This window comes from Peromyscus maniculatus, chromosome 3 (assembly GCF_049852395.1).
Source record: "Peromyscus maniculatus bairdii isolate BWxNUB_F1_BW_parent chromosome 3, HU_Pman_BW_mat_3.1, whole genome shotgun sequence".
Lineage (NCBI taxonomy): Eukaryota > Metazoa > Chordata > Mammalia > Rodentia > Cricetidae > Peromyscus > Peromyscus maniculatus.
The window spans coordinates 15103925-15126846 of record NC_134854.1 but is presented as its reverse complement, the minus strand read 5'-3'; the positions used below and the strand labels follow the sequence as shown (position 1 = coordinate 15126846).

The 22922-nt window shown below is 35.4% G+C and overlaps 1 protein-coding gene across 8 annotated transcripts in view; it reads left to right on the top strand.

The window, feature by feature from the left end:
- Window positions 1-22922, top strand: part of Phf14 (PHD finger protein 14) — a 146091-nt gene that overhangs the window by 25561 nt on the left and 97608 nt on the right. For all 8 annotated transcript variants that reach the window (XR_013049681.1, XR_013049680.1, XR_006070166.2 and 5 more), the window contains 4 exons: window positions 6226-6385; window positions 11637-11748; window positions 12560-12697; window positions 21610-21756. Coding sequence is in view for 5 of the 8 variants with exons in the window: in XM_076566200.1 (XP_076422315.1) it covers window positions 6226-6385; window positions 11637-11748; window positions 12560-12697; window positions 21610-21756 (557 nt within the window). In the remaining 3 variants the exon portion in view is untranslated. The remainder of the gene's footprint in view (window positions 1-6225; window positions 6386-11636; window positions 11749-12559; window positions 12698-21609; window positions 21757-22922) is intronic.

Sequence of the window (22922 nt, the reverse complement as noted above, 5' to 3'; positions counted from 1 at the left end):
CATGAAAGCATGTTCATCAAGTTTTTTTTCTACACCTGTTGGAATGATTTTGTGATATTTTTCATTTTCTCAAGTTGATTGATATTTATTAGTATATAATGAATCATACATGGGATGAAACCAGCTTGATTATGGTGTATGAGTTTTTATATGCTCTTCAGTTTGATTTTCTAATACTTTGTTGAGAATAGTGTTTAGGTATATTGGGTTGCAGTTTTCTCCCCCCACCTTTTCTTTTCTTTTCTTTTCTTTTCTTTTCTTTTCTTTTCTTTTCTTTTCTTTTCTTTTCTTTTTCTCTTCTCTTCTCTTCTCTTCTCTTCTTTCTTTTCTCTTTCTCTCTCTTTCTTTCTTTTTTGTGCTATAATCCTGTCAGGTTTTAGTTTCAAGTTAATCGTGTTCTCATAAAATGGAATAGATGTCCATCAGAGAATGGAATATTATTAATATATAAATATTTATATATTAATGGAATATTATTCAGCTCTAAAGACAAATGAAGTTACAAAATTTGCAGGAAAATGAATGGACTTAGAATGTATAATAGTGAACAAATCACCCCATTCCAGGGAGAAAAAAACCTATATATTCTCACTCATATGTTGATCATAGCCTATAATATATATCATATATATATATATGTAAACAAATGTAGGTCTGTATAGTATGACATTTGAAAGAAGAATAAGAAAAGGTAGTATTAGATGATGAGGAAGGACAGAATGCAGGTAAAAGTGCATAGCAATTTAATTGATAGTGGAAGTGTGGAACTACAAGGGAATTTCCATGGCTTTCAAATGATTTTTTTAACTACACAGAATTCTATTGAGATGTATAGAGTTTGGGTCTAGGAAAGTGGTTATTGAAGTGGCTATATTTTTTCTTTCCTCCTTCCTTCCTCCTTCCCTCCCTCCCTCCTTCCCTCCCTCCCTCCCTCCCTCCCTCCCTCCCTCCCTCCCTCCCCCTCTCTCTTTTTTGTACTATGATCCAGTCAAGTTTTAGTTTCAAGTTAATTGTGTTCTCATAAAATGGATTGTATTTTTATTTGTGAGTTCATTATAATAAAGCAAATTTTACAAATAAAATATTAAAAAAATATAACATGTGGAAGAGTTCTCTCCCTTTCTTTCAATTTTATGGAATAATTTGAGAAACATCGTGTTATTTCAAAGTATGGTAAAATTAATCAGTGATACCATCTAGTCCTAGTCTTTTCTTTTTTGGAAGACTGTTGTTACTGTGTGTGCTTGAGTTTGTGTGTGTATATACACATGTGTTTATGGCAGTTGCACATACATACTTTGTGTGTGTGTGGAGGCCAGAGATCTACCCTGAATATCTTTCTCTAGTCCTTTCCAATTATTTTAAATCCAGGGTCTCTTTCTCACTGAACCTGGAGCTCATCAATTCAGATAGACTGGATGGCCAGCAAGCCCCAGCGATCCTCCTGTCTGTTCCTTTCCACTATGGGGATTGCAGAAGGGATCTGCTATTCCTGGTGCTGGAGGCACCTGTACTCAGGTCCCCATCCTTGCTGGGTGTGCACTTGATTGGCTGGACTATCTCCCCAGCATTATGAGACTTGGTATTATTGACTTAATTTCATTCTTTGTTGGGCTGTTCAGTACTTTTATATTTTGGTTCAATTTTGGCATTTAGATGTTTCCAGAAATCTGCCAGTTTCTTCTGAATTTTATTTGTTATGTTTATTTTATTATTTTTATATATTATTCATTATATTTATATATTATAGTATATATTTTTTCAAAATAGTCCCTAATACCGCTATGGATTTCTACGTTGTCAGATGTAATTTGCCTCCCTCTCCTTGTGAGTGTACACTGTAAATTTATATAATCCTCTGAAACTCAACTTGCCATTTCATCTATCCTTTCTTTCTATCCTTCTTTTGGACCTGATTTATTTTTGTTTTGTTTTTTATTTGTTTCTATTAATTCAGTGTTTGGCATGGGTTGGTTTCTTTTCTAAGAACTGAAGATAATCACTTGCTGTGTTCCATATCTGTTTCCCTTTGTTTCAAGGACTTGTAGTTCTGTGTTCTTATTTCCTCAGTAGTTCACTGTTTTGTTTTAATGTCTTGTACAGGGCCAGCAAGGCAGCACAGTTGGTATAGGTGCCTTCCATAAACCCAGACATCCTGAGTTTAATCTCTGGGATCCACATGTTAGTGGAAGAAAACTTACTTCATGGTGGCATGCAGGTAGACATGGTACTGGAGAAGTTGCTGAGAACTACATGTAATCCACAGGTGGTAGGAAGAGAGTCATGGGCCTGGCCTGGGCTTTTGCAAACTCAAAGCCCACCCCCAGCAACACATTTCCTCCAATAAGGCCATACCTCCGTATCCCTCCAAACAGTTCATCAACTAAAAACTAAGCATGCAAATATAGGAGACTGGGGGGCATTCTCACTCAGACCACCACAGAATGAACATATATAACAGGAGTTATTAGAGAGGCTTATAGATTGAGGTCCTACTAGTGCAGCAATGGCTGTCTCCGGACCAAAAGTCCAAAATGTAGTAGTTGTTCAGTCCACAGGCTGAATGTCTTAGCTAATCTTCAGTATATTCTGTATTCCAAAGATGTAGGCTCTAGTACCAGGGAAATAATGAATTTGCCAGTTAGAGCAAGGGCAGTCAGGCAAAGAGCAAGTGCTTTCTTCTTCCATGTTTTTTATATAGGCTGCCAACAGAAGGTGTGGCCCAGATTAAAGGTGGATCTTCCTACCTCTAAAGATCTGAATTTAGGATGGGTCTTCCCACCTTAAATGATTCAATCAATAAAAATCCTTCACAGATGTACCAGCCACTTGGGTTTTAGTTAATTCCAGATGTAGTCAAGTTGACAACCCAAGAATAGCTATCACATTACAACACATGGTGTTGGAAACGTAATGTTCCCCTCCTTTTTCTTAATATTCTGGAAAAAATTCTTAAATGTTTGATTTTCCTTTGCTTTCCTCCCTTCTCCTCCGGTTTGGGATTTCTAGTTGATTGGATTTTAAATTTGTGTCAAATTTTCTCACAGTTTTAAAAATTTTATTTCAAGTTTAAAAAAATTTTTTTCAGCAGCATGAGCTAATGATTTGCTGTATTAAAGACTTCATTTTTTTAAACTTGTAACATTTTGTTGCTCTGAACAAGGTATTACAACTATTTGTGTTTTTCATTTTTATTTTAATTTTTTAAAATAATGATTTTTTTCTTCTTTGAGAATTTTGTATAATATAACCTGATTATACTCTTTCCCTTTCCCAACTCCTTGGATTCTCTCCAATCTCCCTGCTTATCCAACTTCACGTTAGTCCTTTTCTTAAAAAAATAACACAATGGAGTCAAGTTTGTTTGCTGACTACTGAACTTCGAACCTGCCATGGAGTGTGATTAATATACCCAGTGTCACTCCATTGGAGAAAACTGATTGCTCTCTCCCAGCAGCTATTCATTGCAAATAAGCTTCTTGAGTGGGCATGGGACTTGGTCCCATTTCTCCTGCTTCATGCTGGGATTTTTCTTGCTGGAGCTTGTGCAAGTCTTACGCATGCTGTCACAGTCTCTGAGTTATATGTGTATCTGCTCTGTTGTGTCTGGAAAATACTATTTCCTTGAAGTCATGCACCACCGTTGACTCTCACAATCTACTTCTCTCTTCCCCATACATCTCCGAGCCTTAAGGTGTGTGTGTGTGTGTGTGTGTGTGTGTGTGTGTGTGTTGTGATAGACATTCATTTAGCACTAAGCATTCCAAATTCTCTTATTATCTGCACATTGAGCAGTTGTGGCTCTCTGTGTTAATTACTGTCTATTGTGAAAAGAAGCTTGTCTGATGAGGTGATCTGTGAGTATAGTGACATGACATATGGAGCCCTTTTATTGTATGTTCATTTAGCAGAATAATAGTAGTATGTTACTCCTTTTGTGGTTTGGGTATATATGGAAAGGACAGTATATTTGCATAGAGGCCAGGATCAATGCTGGGGGTCTTTCTTAATCACTATCCACCTGATTTTCCAGAGACAGGTTTCTCGGTCAGGAGTTCACTGATTGAGCTAGATTGGCTGGCCAGTGAGCTCAAGAGATCTTCCTGTGTCCGCCTCCTTCTCAGTGCTGGAATCATAGACATGTGCTGAAAGACCCAGCTTTTTACAAGATGGGCATTGAAACACAAGTCCTCATGTAATCCATGTTATGTGAACAATGCTATTCATTTAAAATATTTTGGAGGAATGTGGGTTTTGTTGTAAAATGCAGGTTTTTAAATACAGATTATTGTGGCAACTTTTATGTTTTTGTTTTCTTTTAAATATCAAGAGTTATGCTAAATGTTGGTAAATAATACACATTATCAACAAAATGGCCAACTCTCAAAGATTCTGTTTGTGCAAAGCTACATAGCTAGAAGGTAGAAGAGTGTGCATATTGGGTCTCTTTTTAGAAATCTGAATTTTAGCTGGGCGGTGGTGGCGCACGCCTTTAATCCCAGCACTTAGGAGGCAGAGCCAGGAGGATCTCTGTGAGTTCGAGGCCAGCCTGGGCTACAGAATGAGTTCCAGGAAAGGCACCAAAGCTATACAGAGAAACCCTGTCTTGGAAAAAAAAATATCTGAATTCTATTAATTTGGATCATCTATATCTTTGTAAAATTCAAGGCAAACATTTTTATATAATATTTTCCTTAAATATGGTTTGTTATTAAACATGTTTTTAACACTTGATAATGGGGTTCGGAATTTAGCTCAGTGGCAGAAGGCCCAGAGTTCGAGCCTCAGCTCCAAGAGGAAAAAAAAAAAAACAAAAAACACTTGAAAAAATAGTTAACATACATGACTACATGACATGAGTTTTTGCTTATAAATTTTTCAAATGTAACGTTTTCCCGGGTGAAAGAATAGGTTTTTTTTTTTTTTTAGTCTTTTTTTTTTTTGTTTTACAAAACAAGGTTTCTCTCTGTAGCTTTGCACCTTTCCTGGAACTGCTTTGTAGACCAGGCTGGCCTTGAACTCACAGAGATCCGCCTGCCTCTGCCTCCCAGTGCTGGGATTAAAGATGTGCCGCCGCCGCCGCCGCCACCACCACCCAGCTGAAAGAATAGTTTTTTTCTGCTCATGTTTTGAGTGAAAGAAACATATATTTTAAAATATATCTGGTCATTAATTGGATTGAATTAAAGATAGTATAATATCCCAGAATTTTGGTTTAGAGCTCAGTAAATACAATGAGTATGACAGAAAATACGGGGACATGGCAGGTCAGATGGCAAATTTAAAACTCTGTGAAGACACAGTGTATGTCAGTTTTCAGGGACAGGCTGAAGAAAGCTCTTCCTCTGTTCTGTAACTGGAAGAGTACCAGTGTTCTGGGTTACAGAGGAAGAGTCTGGAAATGAAGCTCAGAATCCATTGCCGTGGTTATTTGTAGGTGTTTTAGAACTCTACAGATGTTTGCTATGCATAGCGTGTATTTTTAGAACAGAATTGAAACTGTGTTAAACATGTGAACTGCTGTGATTGTCCTGATTTTACTGAATGAAGTTAGTAAACTTTATAGCCTCTTGGGGCCTTTCTTACCATGTTAATTGTCTACTTTGAATACAGATTTCATCTGGCTTGAAATAATTTGCTTTAAAAGAACATTATTTTGTAAAAGATTTCCCTCTCTGTAGTATTAGATTGCTTATTGAGAAAATAGATTTATTTTTATTGTTTTCTTTTATGTTTCTTTGAATAGATTTTAGTTATTGCTCTTTTATAGGTAACAGTAACTGCACCAACAAGAAAATTATACGTCCTTTAAGTTTATGATTTTGTATTACAAAATCATACTTACACATAAGCAATGAAGCTGGTGATTGCTAACTGAAATTTAATACTAAAGAAATGAATACGTTTTGATCCCTTTGCTTGTGTGCTAATTTAATCTCTTTAAAATGATTTCTTTGGCACTCTCTTCTAAGACTTTGAGTATATTGAAATGTGCTATTATAATACTTTTGAATAGCATCGGGCTAACAATTTTTATTTGAAATAGATTATGCAAGTCGTAGCTATAAGGAGAAAAGTATGTTTGCAGAACTACTTTACTCCTGTTTTTATGTCAGTCTTATCAGCCATTGCTTTTTTCAGCATTTTTCTGTTTCTTTTTTGATTTTACAAAAATGAGTTTAAAAAAGAAACCCTATTAAATCATAACTATTCTTTTCTTTTTAGGTTGTTATGGAGTTGATGGGGAGAGTGACTCTATTATGAGTTCGGCTTCTGAAAATTCCACCGAGCCTTGGTTTTGTGATGCCTGTAAATGTGGTGTTTCTCCTAGCTGTGAACTGTGTCCTAATCAGGATGGAATTTTCAAGGAGACGGATGCTGGAAGGTTGATGTCCCTATTATGTTGTGTTCATATGCCTGCTTCATAACATGCCTGCTTTGGAGCTCCCTTTTCTTCCATTATGACTTTTGAGTCACATGCTTTTCTTCCCATCTTCTTGGTACAAAGGACTGCATTGGCCAGTAGGCGATAGATCGATGAGGGACTAGAAAAGATCATCTCTCCAGTACTTGGAATTGTTTTTTTTTTTACTCCTCATCGTTATTACTTCAGGATCCTATGAAGAAGCAGTGGTAGTTCCTCACATTATAAGGATAGTGCCCAGGGCTCACATTATTTATATCATATGTTAGCTCAAGACCACAGTCTGGTAAATAGAAATTTGAATCCAGATCTGTCCACTTCAGGAGTATAGCATACAGTGATTAAAAATGGAGAAAGTTAATATTAAGAATTATTAAAATTATGCCCTAAAAGTACATGGAAGTTATAAATTAACTTCTGAAGGAAATCCTAGGCATGACGTAGATTAAGGAATGCCAAAATTAAAGGAATGACCTCTTTCCCGACATTGGGGTTTGGGCTTTGTCACAAGAACTAGTTGTAGCCTAGTTTTCTGCTTTATCTGTCAGTCTTCAGATCTTGAAAGTAGATGGCTGGCCACCAGTTTGCAGGGGGGACTGCAGCTCTCTTTTGAAGCCTGGTACATATGCTGTGTTTATTGAGAAGACAGTGGAAAGTCATCTGAAGGTTGGGCCAGGGTTGTGAGGGAGCAGGGGTTAAGCATGTGGCTCTACTGTAACAGATGTACCCTGTCTGTCCTGTTGAGAAACTCACCCTCTGCTGTCCTCTATTCTTTTGAGTTCCAGTGCCCAGCTATAGTGATAACAAAATCCATTCACTAAATGACAAATGTGGAGGGAAATCTGTCCCTCATTGCAGAGTACATGTTAAAGCATGACTGTGAAGCTGAGAGACAAATCACTGATACTTAGCACAAAGACCTGTGGTCTTTTCACTGTAATCACACTCACGGTCACTGCTGTATTTGAAGTTATCCTCATAAAAATGTTGACATCATTTATGTTGGTTTTCCCTACGAGACTAGGGGTAGTTGACTGTAGTGTATAAGTTATTCCTGGTCTTGTGCATTTTGAAGATTACCTACCTCAGTGCTGCCAATAAGAAAAGCGACACTCGTGTTTTTAAGGTTTTTATTTTGACAAATAAGGAATTTGAATTTTTAAATTTCACTTTTTTATTATTTGAATTTAAGTGGGTATGTCTGTGTCTGTGTAGGTATGTGCACATGAATGCAGGTGCCTGCAAAGTCCAGAAGAGGATTTCAGATCCCTTGGAGCTGGAGTTATAGGTGCTTGTGAGCTGCCTGCTGTGGGGTTAGAATCCAAACATGGGTCTCTGCAAGAGCAATATGTGCTTAACTGCTGAGCCATCTGTCTGTCACCTAGAATGGTTTCATTAAGAATGCTTAATATTTTAGTAATAGCAGCAAGAACTACCAAACAATATAATTTTTCATCATTTTTAACACTGAAAACTTAGGGCATGGTCCACAAATAAAATCTAGACTTAGATATAATACATTTTACATTAGTAAAATTAGGAAAAATATTTTTTCCACTTTGTCTCAATTAGTAGTCAGACCCTTGAGAAATAGAGCCTCAGTAGATTGCTAAAATAGCATAGAATCTGCCATGGGATCTTAGGGAACCCTGTGTGCTGAGGATCCAGATCCTTCATCACCTAAGAAAAGAAATGAAGTAAAATAATAGCAAGTGTTTTGCTATACAGGCTAGAACTTATTCGTATTGTATACGTGGCATTTTAAACTATGGCCTAAAACTGTGGATTTAGTATTAATAGATGTGTGCTTTCAAAGTATTTTGCCCTTGTTTAGATTCATTTTGTTTGTTTGTCTTGTTTTTATACTATGACTTTAGGTGAGTTCCTTAGCCTTGTTATTATGCCTTAGTTTCATAGTACCTTTGAGAAGCTTAAATGACACAATTCATGTAAGATAGTCCTGCCGTAGTTGGTGGGCAATAAATGTCGTCTTACTATCAATGCTGCTGCTACAAGTGCTTTCTTCTGAGCAGCCACTGCTGTATACATGCCATTTGGTAATTTCTGATCTTGAATATTGAACTTGGAGTAGTCAGTCATGGTGAACTAAGACCATTTTGAAAAAAGAACAAAAAAACCAAACAAACAAATAAACAAAAACCCCAAGCAACTCAGCTTCCTTTTGAGGAAGAGAATCTGTCTTACTTGGTTTTCCTGTTAATTTAAAAGTTGTTTTGACAAACTGTCCTTTTGTGCTGTCAGACTCTGCAAAGTAAGATGTAATGTTTTCCAAAAGAAGACAAAAGAAAGCACTTTAGCATTGAGGTTTACTAGGAAATACTCACATTAGCTACTGTGCATATCACATATATAGGTTAAGTACTCCATAGCAGAGAAGTGCAGTTCTGGAATAGACTGTTTAAACACTTGTGTTTTTCATGTCCACATTCCCGGGGAGGCCAGAGTAGATACTTGGGGCATTTATGTATTTTACAGCATGTAATGCCAGTTTAATTTAAGATCAAGAAAGAGAAAAAGTCATTAAAGTTGGACAAGTCCTTTAGTATTCTTATCTTCATGTGGGATGCAGGGGAAAAGCAAGAGTAGTATATGGACAGGCTAAAAAAGCTTTGAAATTGATTTATCACATGAATTTAACTAGACTTTCTCCTCTACTGATGTGAGCCATAATTTCTACGTGGAAAATGATTTAATGTGAGAAAATAGCTGTGGAATTCTTGAGATAAAAATTAAATTTTTATTTCATTTCTTAAATAGATTTTGCTCTAAGGAATCATGTAGACCCAATTTTGTAAAATATAAAATATTTCTATCCCCCCCCCTTTTTTTTCCTCATTCCAGTTTAAACAGATATTTAACAAAGCAAAGCAAGGCACATACCCTAAAGAGAGACTCAGTGGCCATTGTGGAAGGAAGAGCAGCCTCCATCTTCCTTCTTTGCAGCCTTTGTAGGCTGTCCTCCTGTGTATTTGGAGTGCAGTATGGCTCTGGCTCATTGGTCTTTTTTTTCTCTTCAGTAAGCATTATGATACAGTAGAAGTAAGAGAGCACTGAATTTCTTAAACCTCACTGCTTTCTTCTACTAGACCTGCTATATTTGAAAACATCAGTCCTCTGAAAGTGTGATTTGCATAATGAGACATACAATTTGCCACTCATAGGAGACATTCAGACCTTTTTATTTTTCTTGTAGCAAATGTTCCTTGCATGAAGACAGTGATCTACGTACACACTGCTGTAAGCACTTCACAAACATCTAAATTCCAGATTATCTATGTGATGCTCTGTACCTAGGAGACACTGAGTGTTCTAGGATGAAGGAGTAGAAGTATCATGCTGTAGATATATTTTTAAAATATTTTTTTTAATATGAGGAAAAGGTACTACACAGAAAAAGTACTTCAAAATTATTCCATTAGTATAATTTCTATTGTTAGGTAAAAGTTTATTCAAGAAGTATATTACTACTTAGTTGTTGCCTGCCTATAAATAATATATGAATATAGTCGAATGCATTGGTAGTTTCCATTCTATAATGACAGTCTGCCTTTGTCTTTTGGTGGTTTTGTGTTACTTGTTTTCTGCTCCTTTTCCCAATCAACATCTGTCATCATAGCTCCAAGCAAAATGGATGGTAAAGTAACGAGGAAGATTTTCTTGTTGTTTTGATTTCTCAACTTAATTACATAAGTTCTAAAATATATGAACAAAAAAGTGCTCAAAGGACCAAAATTGTCTTAGTGAGACTTCGATACATATTTTAATAAGAACTCATGTTGGTGTCCTCATATTTATGGCTGGGCAAAATGATACAATTGTGTGCCAGCCACACAGAAATCTTCACTACTTGTGTGACTTGTTCCTATACATGTTAATAAGGTCAGTACAAAGCATGCAGCCGGCTGTTGGGTTTATCAACGATAAACTCCTATAGAGAATGGCCACATTTGTTACCTCAGTAGAGCATGAAGAAACCACACAGAGTAAATTGAGAAAGCGGCGGCTTGTTGAGATGCTGCTATCTTTATATTGAACTCAGCACAATGCATTTGGGAGGTTGGATTAAAATGTTCCATCTAGAAAATCTCAGAACCATGGATTCTTTTTCACAAAACAAAATGATAAAAATTTTAAAGATTTATAACTTTTTCTCAATACCTCTATAGAATGATTCTTAGTCTTTTTAAAACTCAGTACATCACAAAACCAGAACCTTTTAAGCAGCAATAAAGCAACATTGTCAATATATACAAAAAGTTCATAGAGACTTGTCATCTCATTTTTATCCTTTTTCTTGCACAAGCGATGCATATCTGCTGTTTAAATATCAGACAGCTATTCAACATTTTGTTTGGCTGCAAGCAAATAGATATGTAATCAATCAATAGTTTAAAGAGATAGAACCAGCTCATTTTTTCCTTTACATTGTGCTGAAGCTGAACATTTTTTAAAAGTGTTAACAGCATTGTGCAGAATTTATGCAATGTAATTGTAGGTGGCGTTTGTAAATTTTAATTCAGAGGTTATATAGGGAGCAGATGAGATAAATGAAAGCATGACATCCTTACATTATTATAACTTTGCTTTGTACCTTTTCCCAGCCACCATCTTTATCCTGAGAAGAAAGTTAAACTTTCTACCAAAACTGTTTTAAAATATATCCCTTAAAATATATCCGTAGGGATATTCAACAGCTTGGGGGGAAAGGTAGCAATAAAGAACAATTAACCTAATTACTGCAGAATAACTTCGTAGTTCTTAAATTAGAATCCTTAATTCTAAAAGTGCTCACAGTAATGAATGTGAATATCTTTCCTTGAATATGAAAGTGCTGTTTTGTTACTCTTGAATAGCAGTCTTATGCAAATATTTGAGAATAACAGATAAGACCAAAGTGCAGTGAATTTTAAGTGAAAAGCAATTATGGTTGCTGAATCTACATTTTGACTAGGCTTACTTCTGGAAAAGTAATGCTCACTGCAGTCATGCTTTCTGTGATGAATTATCTGCTATCATTCTATAGCTGTTCTGTATTTTTCAATTAAGAGTCTGAGATGGAGATTTTTTTAAAAAAATATGGTCATTGAATGCTTTCAGTAGTATTTTAAGATGGAACATATTTTATGTTCATTTTCTATGTGAGAAATTCAGGAAAGCATTTGATAGCAGAATTGTGTCTTTTCTCTTACAGATGGGTCCACATTGTTTGTGCCCTATATGTTCCTGGAGTAGCCTTTGGAGATATTGATAAGTTACGACCAGTAACACTAACGGAAATGAACTATTCTAAATATGGTGCCAAGGTAAGAGAAACTTTATGATTAACTAAAATTGAAAATTTCATTTGTTTCCTTACGTAGCCTTTTGATAATTATGATTGACCACAGAGGTGTTTACTAGCAAGCACACTGTATGAAGAACTCTTAGCACTAAGTCATTTGTTGTTATATTATTAAGCTATTTTGTTTTGCTTTTGTGTTTTTGAGATAATGTCTCACTGTAGCTCAGGTCAGCCTCTTCCTCCTTAGTTCAAGGATCAGATATGGGCCACCATTCTTGAATCATTTGTTGATAAATTGTTTCCTAGAAGACTAATTTATTGATACTTCCATATGGACTAATTTCAGATAACCTAAGTTTGTAAAAATGGGTATTAGTTAATACTGTTTCTATTCTTAGGACCCAAAGAATGCCTTGTTACACTTGGTTGGATCAAATAAATTTTACTTTAATTTTGGAATAAATTTTATTAAAATTAAGAAAAAGAATATAAAAAGCATCAGCTCATTACCACTTCAGCTTTTTTGAATGTAACAAGAAAAATTACTATATTTCTTCAACATAGTAAATTGATTTTATATATTAATATATGTAAAGTACTTAGAAGACTAAATGCTTAGCACCCAATTACTCCTTATAATATTATTTATTCTTATTACTAGTATATCAGTTTAATTAAGGTTAATTAGAACTATGTAAAGAATCCTTTCTCATCAGAAGACCTTGCTTGTCTACAGTTATTTGCATTGGTAATATTTAGTGGATGCATCATGAGAGAATAGTTTTTGCTTCAGAAATACTTTTACTGTGAGAGTTTTCCTGTTACTTTCATAGGAGTGTAGCTTTTGTGAAGACCCTCGCTTTGCTAGAACTGGAGTTTGCATTAGCTGTGATGCAGGGATGTGCAGAGCCTATTTTCATGTTACCTGCGCCCAGAAGGAAGGCCTTCTTTCAGAGGCGGCAGCAGAAGAGGTACGTTGCTAACTGTGTTCAGAAGACTTCCCATGTCTGCTGTGCCCTATAGCAATTGTAAAGCATGAGGGAAACGTCATGACCAGACCACTGATTTAAACTTTGAATAGTAAATGACTATGAGTTTTGTCATTAAAACTAGTTACAGCATACTGGAAAGCATATTAACATTTTTGTAGTGAGTTTTGACAGATAAAATAAAATGCAAAATACCTTGAAGTGCTGTTATGTGGCATATTTCATACAGGAATATGATATTTTCTTAAGGTAGCTCATTTTCTTTGGCTTCAGTTTTAGCTCCCTAGTATTTCTTCCAGACTTACTGACTTTAGATTAATTATTTGATTACAAAGCGTATTTTGGGGATTCCTTAAAATTGTTTCTAGGACTCTGTGCTTCAAATTAGTTTTATAAGAATATAAGATATGTATTTCTAAGTTCTAAACTTTGGAGAGTTCTAGAGATTGCACACAACATAACAATGTAACCTTGAATATGGAAATAGTTTGAGAAACATGCTTTAGGTTATGAAGGTAGATAATAGAGTTGCAAAAATATAAAATATAACTCTTCTCACTAAAATTTCTTGCATAATGCCATAGTAGTTATCTTGATTAAAAATATGTATTTACTTAATAGGTTTAAGGTAAGTTAACTACGATTGAAGATTACTCAAAGTTTTAATTCATGTGATAAGTTTCTAAATGTATAATTCACAAATTCTTTGGCATTCACAATAATTTTAAGGAATTTTAAGGAATCCCAAGAGCAGGTGTAATTAATTTCTTGAGCAACTTTTGTGGAGAGAGAATTCAGTAAACTTTTACCGTGCATTCATGATGCTTTCTGATAATATGTAAGCCATTTAATTTATTTGATGCATAAAATTTTACTTCCTCATAAAATGTACTTTTAGCTGGGAAATAAGTAATGTAATGAAAAAAATTTTTTTGAAAAACACTTGTAGGATGTATTTTATTTTAACTTAAACAGACCTTAAGTAAAAATTTACATTTTGTTATATATCTGTTTTGTCCTAATTTCTGATTTTGAGGAATTATGCTTTGAAGGAGTGTTCGGTGAACACTGAGCATTTTTACAGCTGCTAGGCAGACATAGATATATAACTGCAGCGTGGGGTTGTGTGGATTAATCATGACTGAGACTGGGTGATGGGAGGAGGTGCAGAGGGGCATGCAGTTGGCCTGAGAGGACTGCGTAGGTCGTAGGTGAAAATGAGGGAACCTAAGTTCAGCTCAGTTGTCTAGTTCTGGATAACTGAACTTTATAGTCAGGATGTTTCTTTTGTAGACACTTTCAGTTTATTTTTTAGAGATTTGCCTTCTATAGTAAGATTGTTTGGGTTCCTTTGCATAACACTATACATGATGATCCTTTTTGGAGAAGACAAAAGCCTCTTTAGTTAAGTAGAAAGCAAAATTGTATAAAACATTGGAATGCATAATGATTGGGAGATTGCTTCTCCCTATAAGAAAACATACAGATTAATACAAAACCAAACATAATTAATAGTTTGCAGTCACTGTGTCTATGAGCTAATTTGGGGAAATGTACAGGACAACCTTAAATAATAAAGTCATCAAACCTGGACGTGAAGCCTCTTCCTGCCTTGAAGCTTTCTTTTATTGATTAGGTAAATGTGCCAGATGCTGCCTTGCTTAGTGGAGAGGTTTTGTTTTTGTGGGGTTTTTTAGGGTCTTTGTTTTGTTTTGATTTTTTGTTTGGTATTTTTATTAAATCACATTTCCGTAGGTCTTTAGTTTGTTGTTATAAACACTTAAGAGAATTGGAACTTTTGTTGTTTTGGGCTACAGGATCTTGTTATGTATTCCAACTGATGTGAATTCACTGCACAGCCTGGGCTAGTCTCAAATTCACAATCCTTCTGTCTCACCCTTCTCAGTTCTGTGATTATAAATGTGTGCTGTTGCAGCCAGTGAGAATTGGAAATTTATAAAAGATTCCTTATAGAGTTTCAAAAACAGTGAATTGTTAAGATGTCAGTGAGATTAGCTTTTGATAATATTTGTTTTGTTAAAATTGAAGAGTTATTTGTATGGGTTGTACACATATACATTGGATACATATAAGATCCTCTTTCCCCTTGAAACTGAGTCTCATTAGGTAGTCCTTGGTAGCCTCAGTGATCCTTCTGTTCATGCTTCTGAGTGCTAAGATTATAGGGCACTCCCACTTAGGCATTTTTTAAAATGAAGAAGTATTTTAAATTAAAGCAGATTTGTTATTATAAGGACATCTTGTCTTCTGCTTCAGTTTTGTGTTCCCTTTAGGTTTCCTAGAAAGCTTTTATTTTCTTGTTTAGACTTGTTTATCAAGTTTGATGTCATACTTTTCCAGAGCTATTTTATGTAGATAATAAAAAAAAGCTTGAACAATAGAATTAAGCACCTCAGTTTTATCCAGTGATATTTATCATAGTTTTAAAGTTTTTATAGCCTTTGGATATATTGCTTTCCACATTGGTGAAAATCTGCTAGAAGTTTGCATGCTTTTTCATCTACTTGGTAAAATATTCCAAATTACAAGAATAGTCCAATTGTTATGTTTTAAACACAGCATGCTTTTGTTCAAAGATGTTAAAATAAACACCTACAGCACAGAAATTTTTATTTCATATCTTAAAGTTACTTATTGTCTAACTAAATTCATAGTAATTTCTTCTTTGATTAAAATGTGACTTTGCTAGTGTTATACAGTTGTAATATTATTTAGAAAACTGTCTGAAATAGTATACAGTTATTATAGATTCTATTGATTTTTTAAATACATATTTGCCTCCCTTCTGCAGCTCCTCCCAGATATACCCTTAATTCCATACCTACCCAATCTTCTTCTTCTTCTTCTTCTTCTTCTTCTTCTTCTTCTTCTTCTTCTTCTTCTTCTTCTTTTCTTTCTCCTTCTTTCTTTCTTCTTTTTTCTTCTTCCTTCTTCCTCCTTCTTCTTCCTTCTTCCTTCTTCTTTCTTCTTTCTTCTTTCTTTCTTCTTCTTCTTGCCCATCTAGCCCAATACCAGTGGTTGTATACAATTTGGTGTGTGGCCATCCACTAGAGCGTGTTCCACCTACCAAGGGCCAGATCAGTAAAAAAAACCTAATTCTTCTTCTTCTCCCAGTTGGTATCAGTTAGAAACTACCTTCTCATCACGGGTTGAGGCCAACCCCTGTCTATGCTGACTTTTGTCTGGCTTCAATTTCTGGGAGGCTTGTGCATTCTGTTACTGATATGAGTTCCTGTTCTGGCTGGGAAATACATCAACTTATTCTGGCTCTTAGAATCTTTCTGCTCCCTAAGGCTTGGGAGGAAGGGGTGTGCTTCAGATGTCTATTTAGGGCTGAATAATATGCAAGTCTTATGCTCTGTGCCTTGGCCAGTTGTGGGGCTCTGTGTTAATCCCTAGTTTCTGGAAAAAGAAATTTCTCTGCCGAGGTTTAAAAAGATGCACTAATCTATGGATACGAGGGTAAGTCATTAGGAGTAGATTTAGTATTGTGTCCCTTGAGCAGAGTTAATAGGAGTGGGTTGTTCCCTACAGCCTACAACCTATCTAACCATAGATTCATGGGTAGGTATGGGTTCCATCTTGTGGGATGGCCCTTAAATGGAATTAGAAAATGGTTGGCTATTCTCATGGATTCATTCCCTAATTGTACCAGTGGGAATATCTTGCCAGCTAGTTGTTGTTAAAGCTCACAGGATTCACAGTGGGGTAGGATTAGTGATTACTTTTTTTTTTTTTTTTTCTCCAGTAGGGAGCATAATACATTATGAAGCTTCTAGGTCAATATCAGCTTGGTTTATCAGCTTGATCTATCCACCTTCTATGACTCCATGTTCTGTTGTCTTTAACTCTAGAGTCAATACCATAAGCTCTGGAGGGTAACTTAAGAACAACAGCAAAAGCCTGGATATCTGGAGGTCTTTGGGGCCTCACTGGCCAACAACTCCAAAAGTAGTAACCCATTTCTGACACTGGACTTTATTTTATAGATTTGCATATAATCTTTGAAATAATGAATTGAAATCATTCCCAGATTAAATTTCAAGAGCTCAAATTAGAATTTTGGCTGCTGAACTGATGCCTCAATATTGCTAGAAGAACCAGGATTGTTAGAAACCAGTTGTTGCTGGGTTAAATGATTATATCCATTACTAGAGTTTTATCATTTTATACAGACACTTTAGTGTCTTTTATGTGGTTATGTTAGGCATTTGGTAACTTACAGTTGTTTTTTTAAAATTGTTCTGAATTAACTTTCCATCAGGCTACTTGGCTTACTGTTTTTTCCTCCCACTTACCTCTTAGCAGTATTTTCAGAACATGTCTACTTTTATTAACTGCATTGATGCTCCCTGGTCAGACTCACTCTTCCTGCCTGAAGTAATGCAGTCTTAACTCTTCTTGCTCTTGTTTTTCTAAGAGCAGAGGCTGGCAGATACTTTCTTTATAAGGCCCTATATAAAATTTCTTATAAAATGTATATATACATTCTTTATAGAATGCAAATTTTAGTTTTGTAGGCCTATGGGTGGTTTGCTGTTGTAGTATGAGAACAGCCATAGACAATATTTAAAATGAATGATTGTGGTTGCATGCCTATAAAACTTTACGAAAACAGGCATGGCCGTGTTTGGCCCATGGTGTAGTTTGCTGAAGCCTTTTGTAGGACAGAAAAGCTATTACTAGTACACCGAGCATTAAATCTCAGCCAGATTTTGTTGTCCTGCTCCCAGTCCTTTGTCAATACTTTCAACACTGATTTTTGATGTGGTTTATCCATTTTCAGTATATTGCATAGTATTCTGTCAGTTTCTAATAAATTAGGGGAAGAAAACATTCTCTACCTTCTTGAGGTTTTATTCAAGGCTCGTGGCATAAACTCACAATTGCTACATTAATTAGAGAAAAGACAGTCTCACTCCTATCCTTGTGTAGGAGTCCACCAAAAAATTGTGATGCTCCAAAAAGCTACAGTTACTAATTTAATGAAAACTGAAAGAAGATTTGTAGGGAGAATCAAGTTTCTAAGTGAATAAGCAATCCCTCCCAATATATATGTAGCTTTATGACATATGCTTTTTTTCCCCCCAGATGTTGTATGCCTCCTAGGTTTTCAGTCATATAATAATACTTAATTACTGTGGCCTAATTATTAAATCAACTATTTCAGATATACGAAGTCTAAGCAGTTCATAGGTTGATGTAGCCACATAAGCTTATTTTTCCTTCTCTTCTACAAATAGCTTTCTCTCTTTCCTTTGTTCTTACCTCCACCCACTCTTCTCTTCTTCCTTCTTTTCTCCTTTATAAATTTTTGTTGTTGTTTTTAACCTTCTTGTTTCATGTTCTTAACATGACTGAACTAGCTTTAAGCAGCTTATTCTCACATGGTAGCATTTAAAACAAGCAAGCAAACAAACGAAAAGATTCTCTTACTAGGAATGAAAGTTTCTCTCCCACAGTTCAGTGTGAATAGCTTTTGGTCATCTTATATACCAGAATGGAGGCACTGCTACCATTGAGAAAGCTGGGAAAGTGAAATCTGATACTTTCAGTTTTTGTCAATAGGAATAGTACAAAGAACCCAAGATCAGCAGCTAACACAGTTTGACACATCTAGCCTAAGAAACTGGCAGTTGACTTCATTTCATTATGTCATATCCATGTGCTTATGCCAAATAACAAGTGTTTGTAGTAGGCATTAGGATACACAAATGAAGAAATAGGTTGGTATTGAGAATAAAGAAAGGAAAAAGTTGGAATGTCATCTTTTCCAGTTTTTCTTTGAATGCTTCAGGCTAGACTTTTTCACTTCTCAGACATTATATACCTGGTCCTCACTTTTTAGGGTGTTGAGTTTAAGAAATCACAACATTACTCATTTATTATTTTGATAATTAACAATTATGTTAAAATGGATCATCTGTTTAAGTTCTAAACATTAGTATTACTTTAACTTGCTGTATAAGTAAACAATGCTCTTGATTGAAAAAAATATTTTATTGTGACTTATAACAGTGTCATATTTTTAAAATCAGCTCCAAAATGGTTATATAATGCTACATAGAAACTTAAGGAATTTATATATATATCTGACTTGATATATATCTTTTTTCCCCCCTCATTCCATTTTTTTTTATACCTCAGGATACAGAGTCGTTGCATTTCTTAACTTTTAAAATTAGTAGGTAAGCATTAATTAAGATTGTCTTAGTATTAGGGAGATGGCTCAGGTTTTAGTGTTTGCCATGAACGCATGAGAACTTGAGTTCAAATCTCCAGTACTTCTGAAGGAAGCTGGGTGTGGTGGCACATGCCTGTAATCCTAATACTGAGTAAAAGGAGACAGGAAGCTCCCTGGAGCTTGCTAGCCATCTAGTCTCGCCAAATTGTTGATCTTTAGGACCTAAAAAACTCTTGTTAACAACGACAATAAAAAGACAGATGCAGCTTCTACACACAAACACACACATGTGCACAGGCACAGAACACATTCAGTCTGGTTTGGGATAATTAAATAACCTCTTCAGGTTAAGTGTGTATAGGATAAACCCATGTCAATTCTGTTTTTTTAAAATAGAGATTATATTGTTACTTTGAAATAATTTTGTTAAGTTTTGTATTAGTATCCAAATCGGTGCCTACATCTTCAAAATTTTTAATCTTACACAGTGCCATATACTTTAGTATCTATGAGTACCATAATACAGAATTTCTTTATATGCTTTTAAAAACCTTAAGTACAGATCAGAATTTCAAGCTTATTATTTCTCTTTCTATTCTGTCTCAAGTGTACCTGCCTAAAAGTGTCATTTCTGTTTGGATTATAAATCCCTATCTTACTAAGAGTCCCTTTTAGTATAACGTAGATAAAAAACTATATAGATACCTTATCTTTATAGGGACAGACATATAGAATGAATTGCCAACTGTTTCTTAATAGCTACCATATGCAAATTACTTTAATTTTTTGTTATATTTAAAGAAATGATTTGTGTCTTGACTAGGATTAAGGTTACTTTCTACCCTACTGTTCTTAAAGTTGTTTCCTTTCATTGACCCTTCCCACTTTCTCCCACTTGTTTTCTCTCAAATTCACAGCTATTATTTCTTTAATTGGGGTGTGTGTGTGTGTGTGTGTGTTACTAAATATATAAATACAACCTGCTCTGCTTAGTCAGGATAAGGTTACTTGTATGTATATGATTTCAGGGCTCAGTACTTTGTATTGAATAACCAATTTGGGGTACTTGCCCATGGGTAACTATTTCTCCTGCTCTCAGCATTTAATTGCCTTAATTGTTTTTTGTCTAGTGTTGGAGCCCCACGAGGTTCATCCCTATCCACTTTAGTATAACTGTTGGTGTCATCTTTGTTCAGGTCTTATTTAGGCAACTGTATTGGTGAGACTTCATGAATATCATTTCTAGGAGATGAAATCTTATGGCAAATTTTCCTGTTCCTCTGGTTCTTGCTATGTTTCCACTCCCTCTTAACTCTGATCCCTGAACCTTATGTATAGGAGTTGGGTTGTACACGTATCAGTTGGGGTTGGGTGCTTCATGGTCACTTGTTTTTTATTTTTATCAGTTGTAGTTTTCGGTAATGGCCTATTGTCTGTTGCAAGGAGATGTATCTTTGATGACAGGTGAGATCTCTACTTGCCTATAGATATAAGGATAAATATTTTTAATGTAACTAGGATTATACTGGTTTAGTAAACTGGTGTTTTTAGGTTCTCCTCCCAGATCCATGACTTCACTGGCCTTGGTAGTTGCCTAGGCTTCTAGTACCAGGCATGGTTTTCTTCTTGTTGACTAGATCTTAAGTTTAATTAGAGAGGTGTTGGCTAACACTGAAGCATGCATGCCATCATTGAGCCCTTTGGGATAGCATACTATGCTGTTATTTCTTTAGTTTATTGGCATCATAGCTGGGTAGTACTATTGGCTGCTTCTCTCCTTTGGAAACTTGCATGGTGCCATCTTGTATCATGAAAGCTAGTCCTCAGGAACGAGGCTTTCAGGTCAGAACCAACTTGGACTGTCTGGGTTCTGTGTCTGAAGTACATGATACTGTATCTCCAGCAATAGAGACTTATCTTCAACTCCTAGGAGACAACTGGGGGCAGTTGAAATAACCTATGTCTTGGGAGTTTCTTGGACTACCCTGACCAGTGCATTAAAATGTACCCTTTGGCTAACACCATGTTCCCATGTGAGATATTAGTTATAAGGGGATAAAAGGGGAATACCTGAATCTTGTTATTGACAGGGTCTGGTCTTCCTCGTCTGTTATGTACAGGATAAAACATATGTATACATTGGCAGTGAGTTAGGAAACTTTTAACTTACTTGTATTTGCTTGTCTTTTACACACACACACACACACACACACACACACACACACACGTATTCACTGTGGCTTTCATTATATTTATGTCTATGTAACTCTAATATTTGTTCATGATTCCTCCCTAAGATTATTGAAATTTTATTTATTATACAACAATTTTTTAAAGAAATACACAAACATACCCAAATAACATGTTTTTTTTTTTTAAATCAGTATTTTGCAATACATATGGCCCTATATTATTTTGCAGTGCTGGGATCAAAACCAGGTCTTGGTCATGTTAGGCAAGTGTTGTGTGGATGAGCTATATTTCCAACCCCAACAAAGCCCTTTAGAGAAAAAAAAAATTTTGCAGTAATTTTTTACTATGATGTATGAAAATTATTTCCTCAGTATTTTATTGATGTAACCATCACTAGGAGATTTGTCAAAAAAAGAAATATTATGTGGTGATGGTGTGTTTTTAAAATGACCTATGGAATAAAAACTTTCAACTTTTTTTTTTTTTTTTTTTTTAGGATATAGCAGATCCATTTTTTGCTTATTGTAAACAACATGCAGATAGGTTAGATAGAAAGTGGAAAAGAAAAAACTACTTGGCTCTACAATCCTATTGTAAAATGTCTTTGCAAGAGAGAGAAAAACAACTATCTCCTGAAGCACAGGTATGGGAATCACACTAAAACTTACTGTTTTCTTTTCAGATTTCATGTGTATTTTCTATTAACGTGTGAGTGACATTGAGATCTAGCATATAAAACATAGTTTAATTTTTACTTAAGCAGTGGTTTGTGATTAAACATGAGTAGAGTTTGTTTCTGAAGATATTATTCTTCATGTCTATGGTGTAGTCATTTGTGAAGTATTATTTCCATGTTGAAAATTTTAGTTAGAGATATTATGCAGAGGGTCTAAATTAGAGATCTCCATCAAATCCTCCTCAGAGCTCAGGGAACTCTGCAAAAGAGGAGGCAAAAAGATTGTAAGAGTCAGAGGGAATGGAGGCCACCAGGAGAACAAGGCCTTCTGAATCAACTAAGCACGGTGCATATGAGCTCACAGAGACTGAAGCAGCAAGCCCAGGGCCTCCATGTGTCTACACCAGGTCCTCTGCACCAATATTATAACTTATTCCTGGCTATGACAGTGAATGGGTCTCTGACTATTTTGCCTGCTCTTGGGGCTCTTTTCCTCCCGTTGTGTCCAACTTTGATATGAAAGTTTTTGCTTTATCTTACTACATTTTATTTTGTCATGTTCAGTTGTTATCTCTTGGAAGTCTGTTCTTTTCTAATAAGAGGCAAAAAGTGAGTTTATCTAGAGGGGAAGGAGGTGGGAAGGAACTGAGAGGAGTGGAGGGAGGGGAAAGTAATCAGGTTATGTTGTATAGGAAAATAATTTATTTTCAATAAAAGAAAACAATTTTTTAAAAAGAAAACAGGCAGCCGAGCGGTGGTGGCACACGCCTTTAATCCCAGTACTCGAGAGGCAGAGATAGGCGGATCTCTGTGAGTTCGAGGCCAGCCTGGTCTACAAAGTGAGTTCCAGGAAAGGCGCAAAATTACACAAAGAAACCCTGTCTTGAAAAACCAAAAAAGAAAAAAGAAAAGAAAGAAAAAGAAGACAGGCTTCTAAAGGATAATAATAAAATATAATAAGATAAAACAAAAACTTACACTGGAATAAGACAAAACAAACGAACAGAAGGAAAAGAACCCAAAAGAAGGCATAAGAAACTGACCCATTTGTTACCACACACAGGAATCTCACAAAAACTAAATTGGAAGCCATGGTATATATGTAAGGACCTGTAGGATAAAAGATGAAAAAA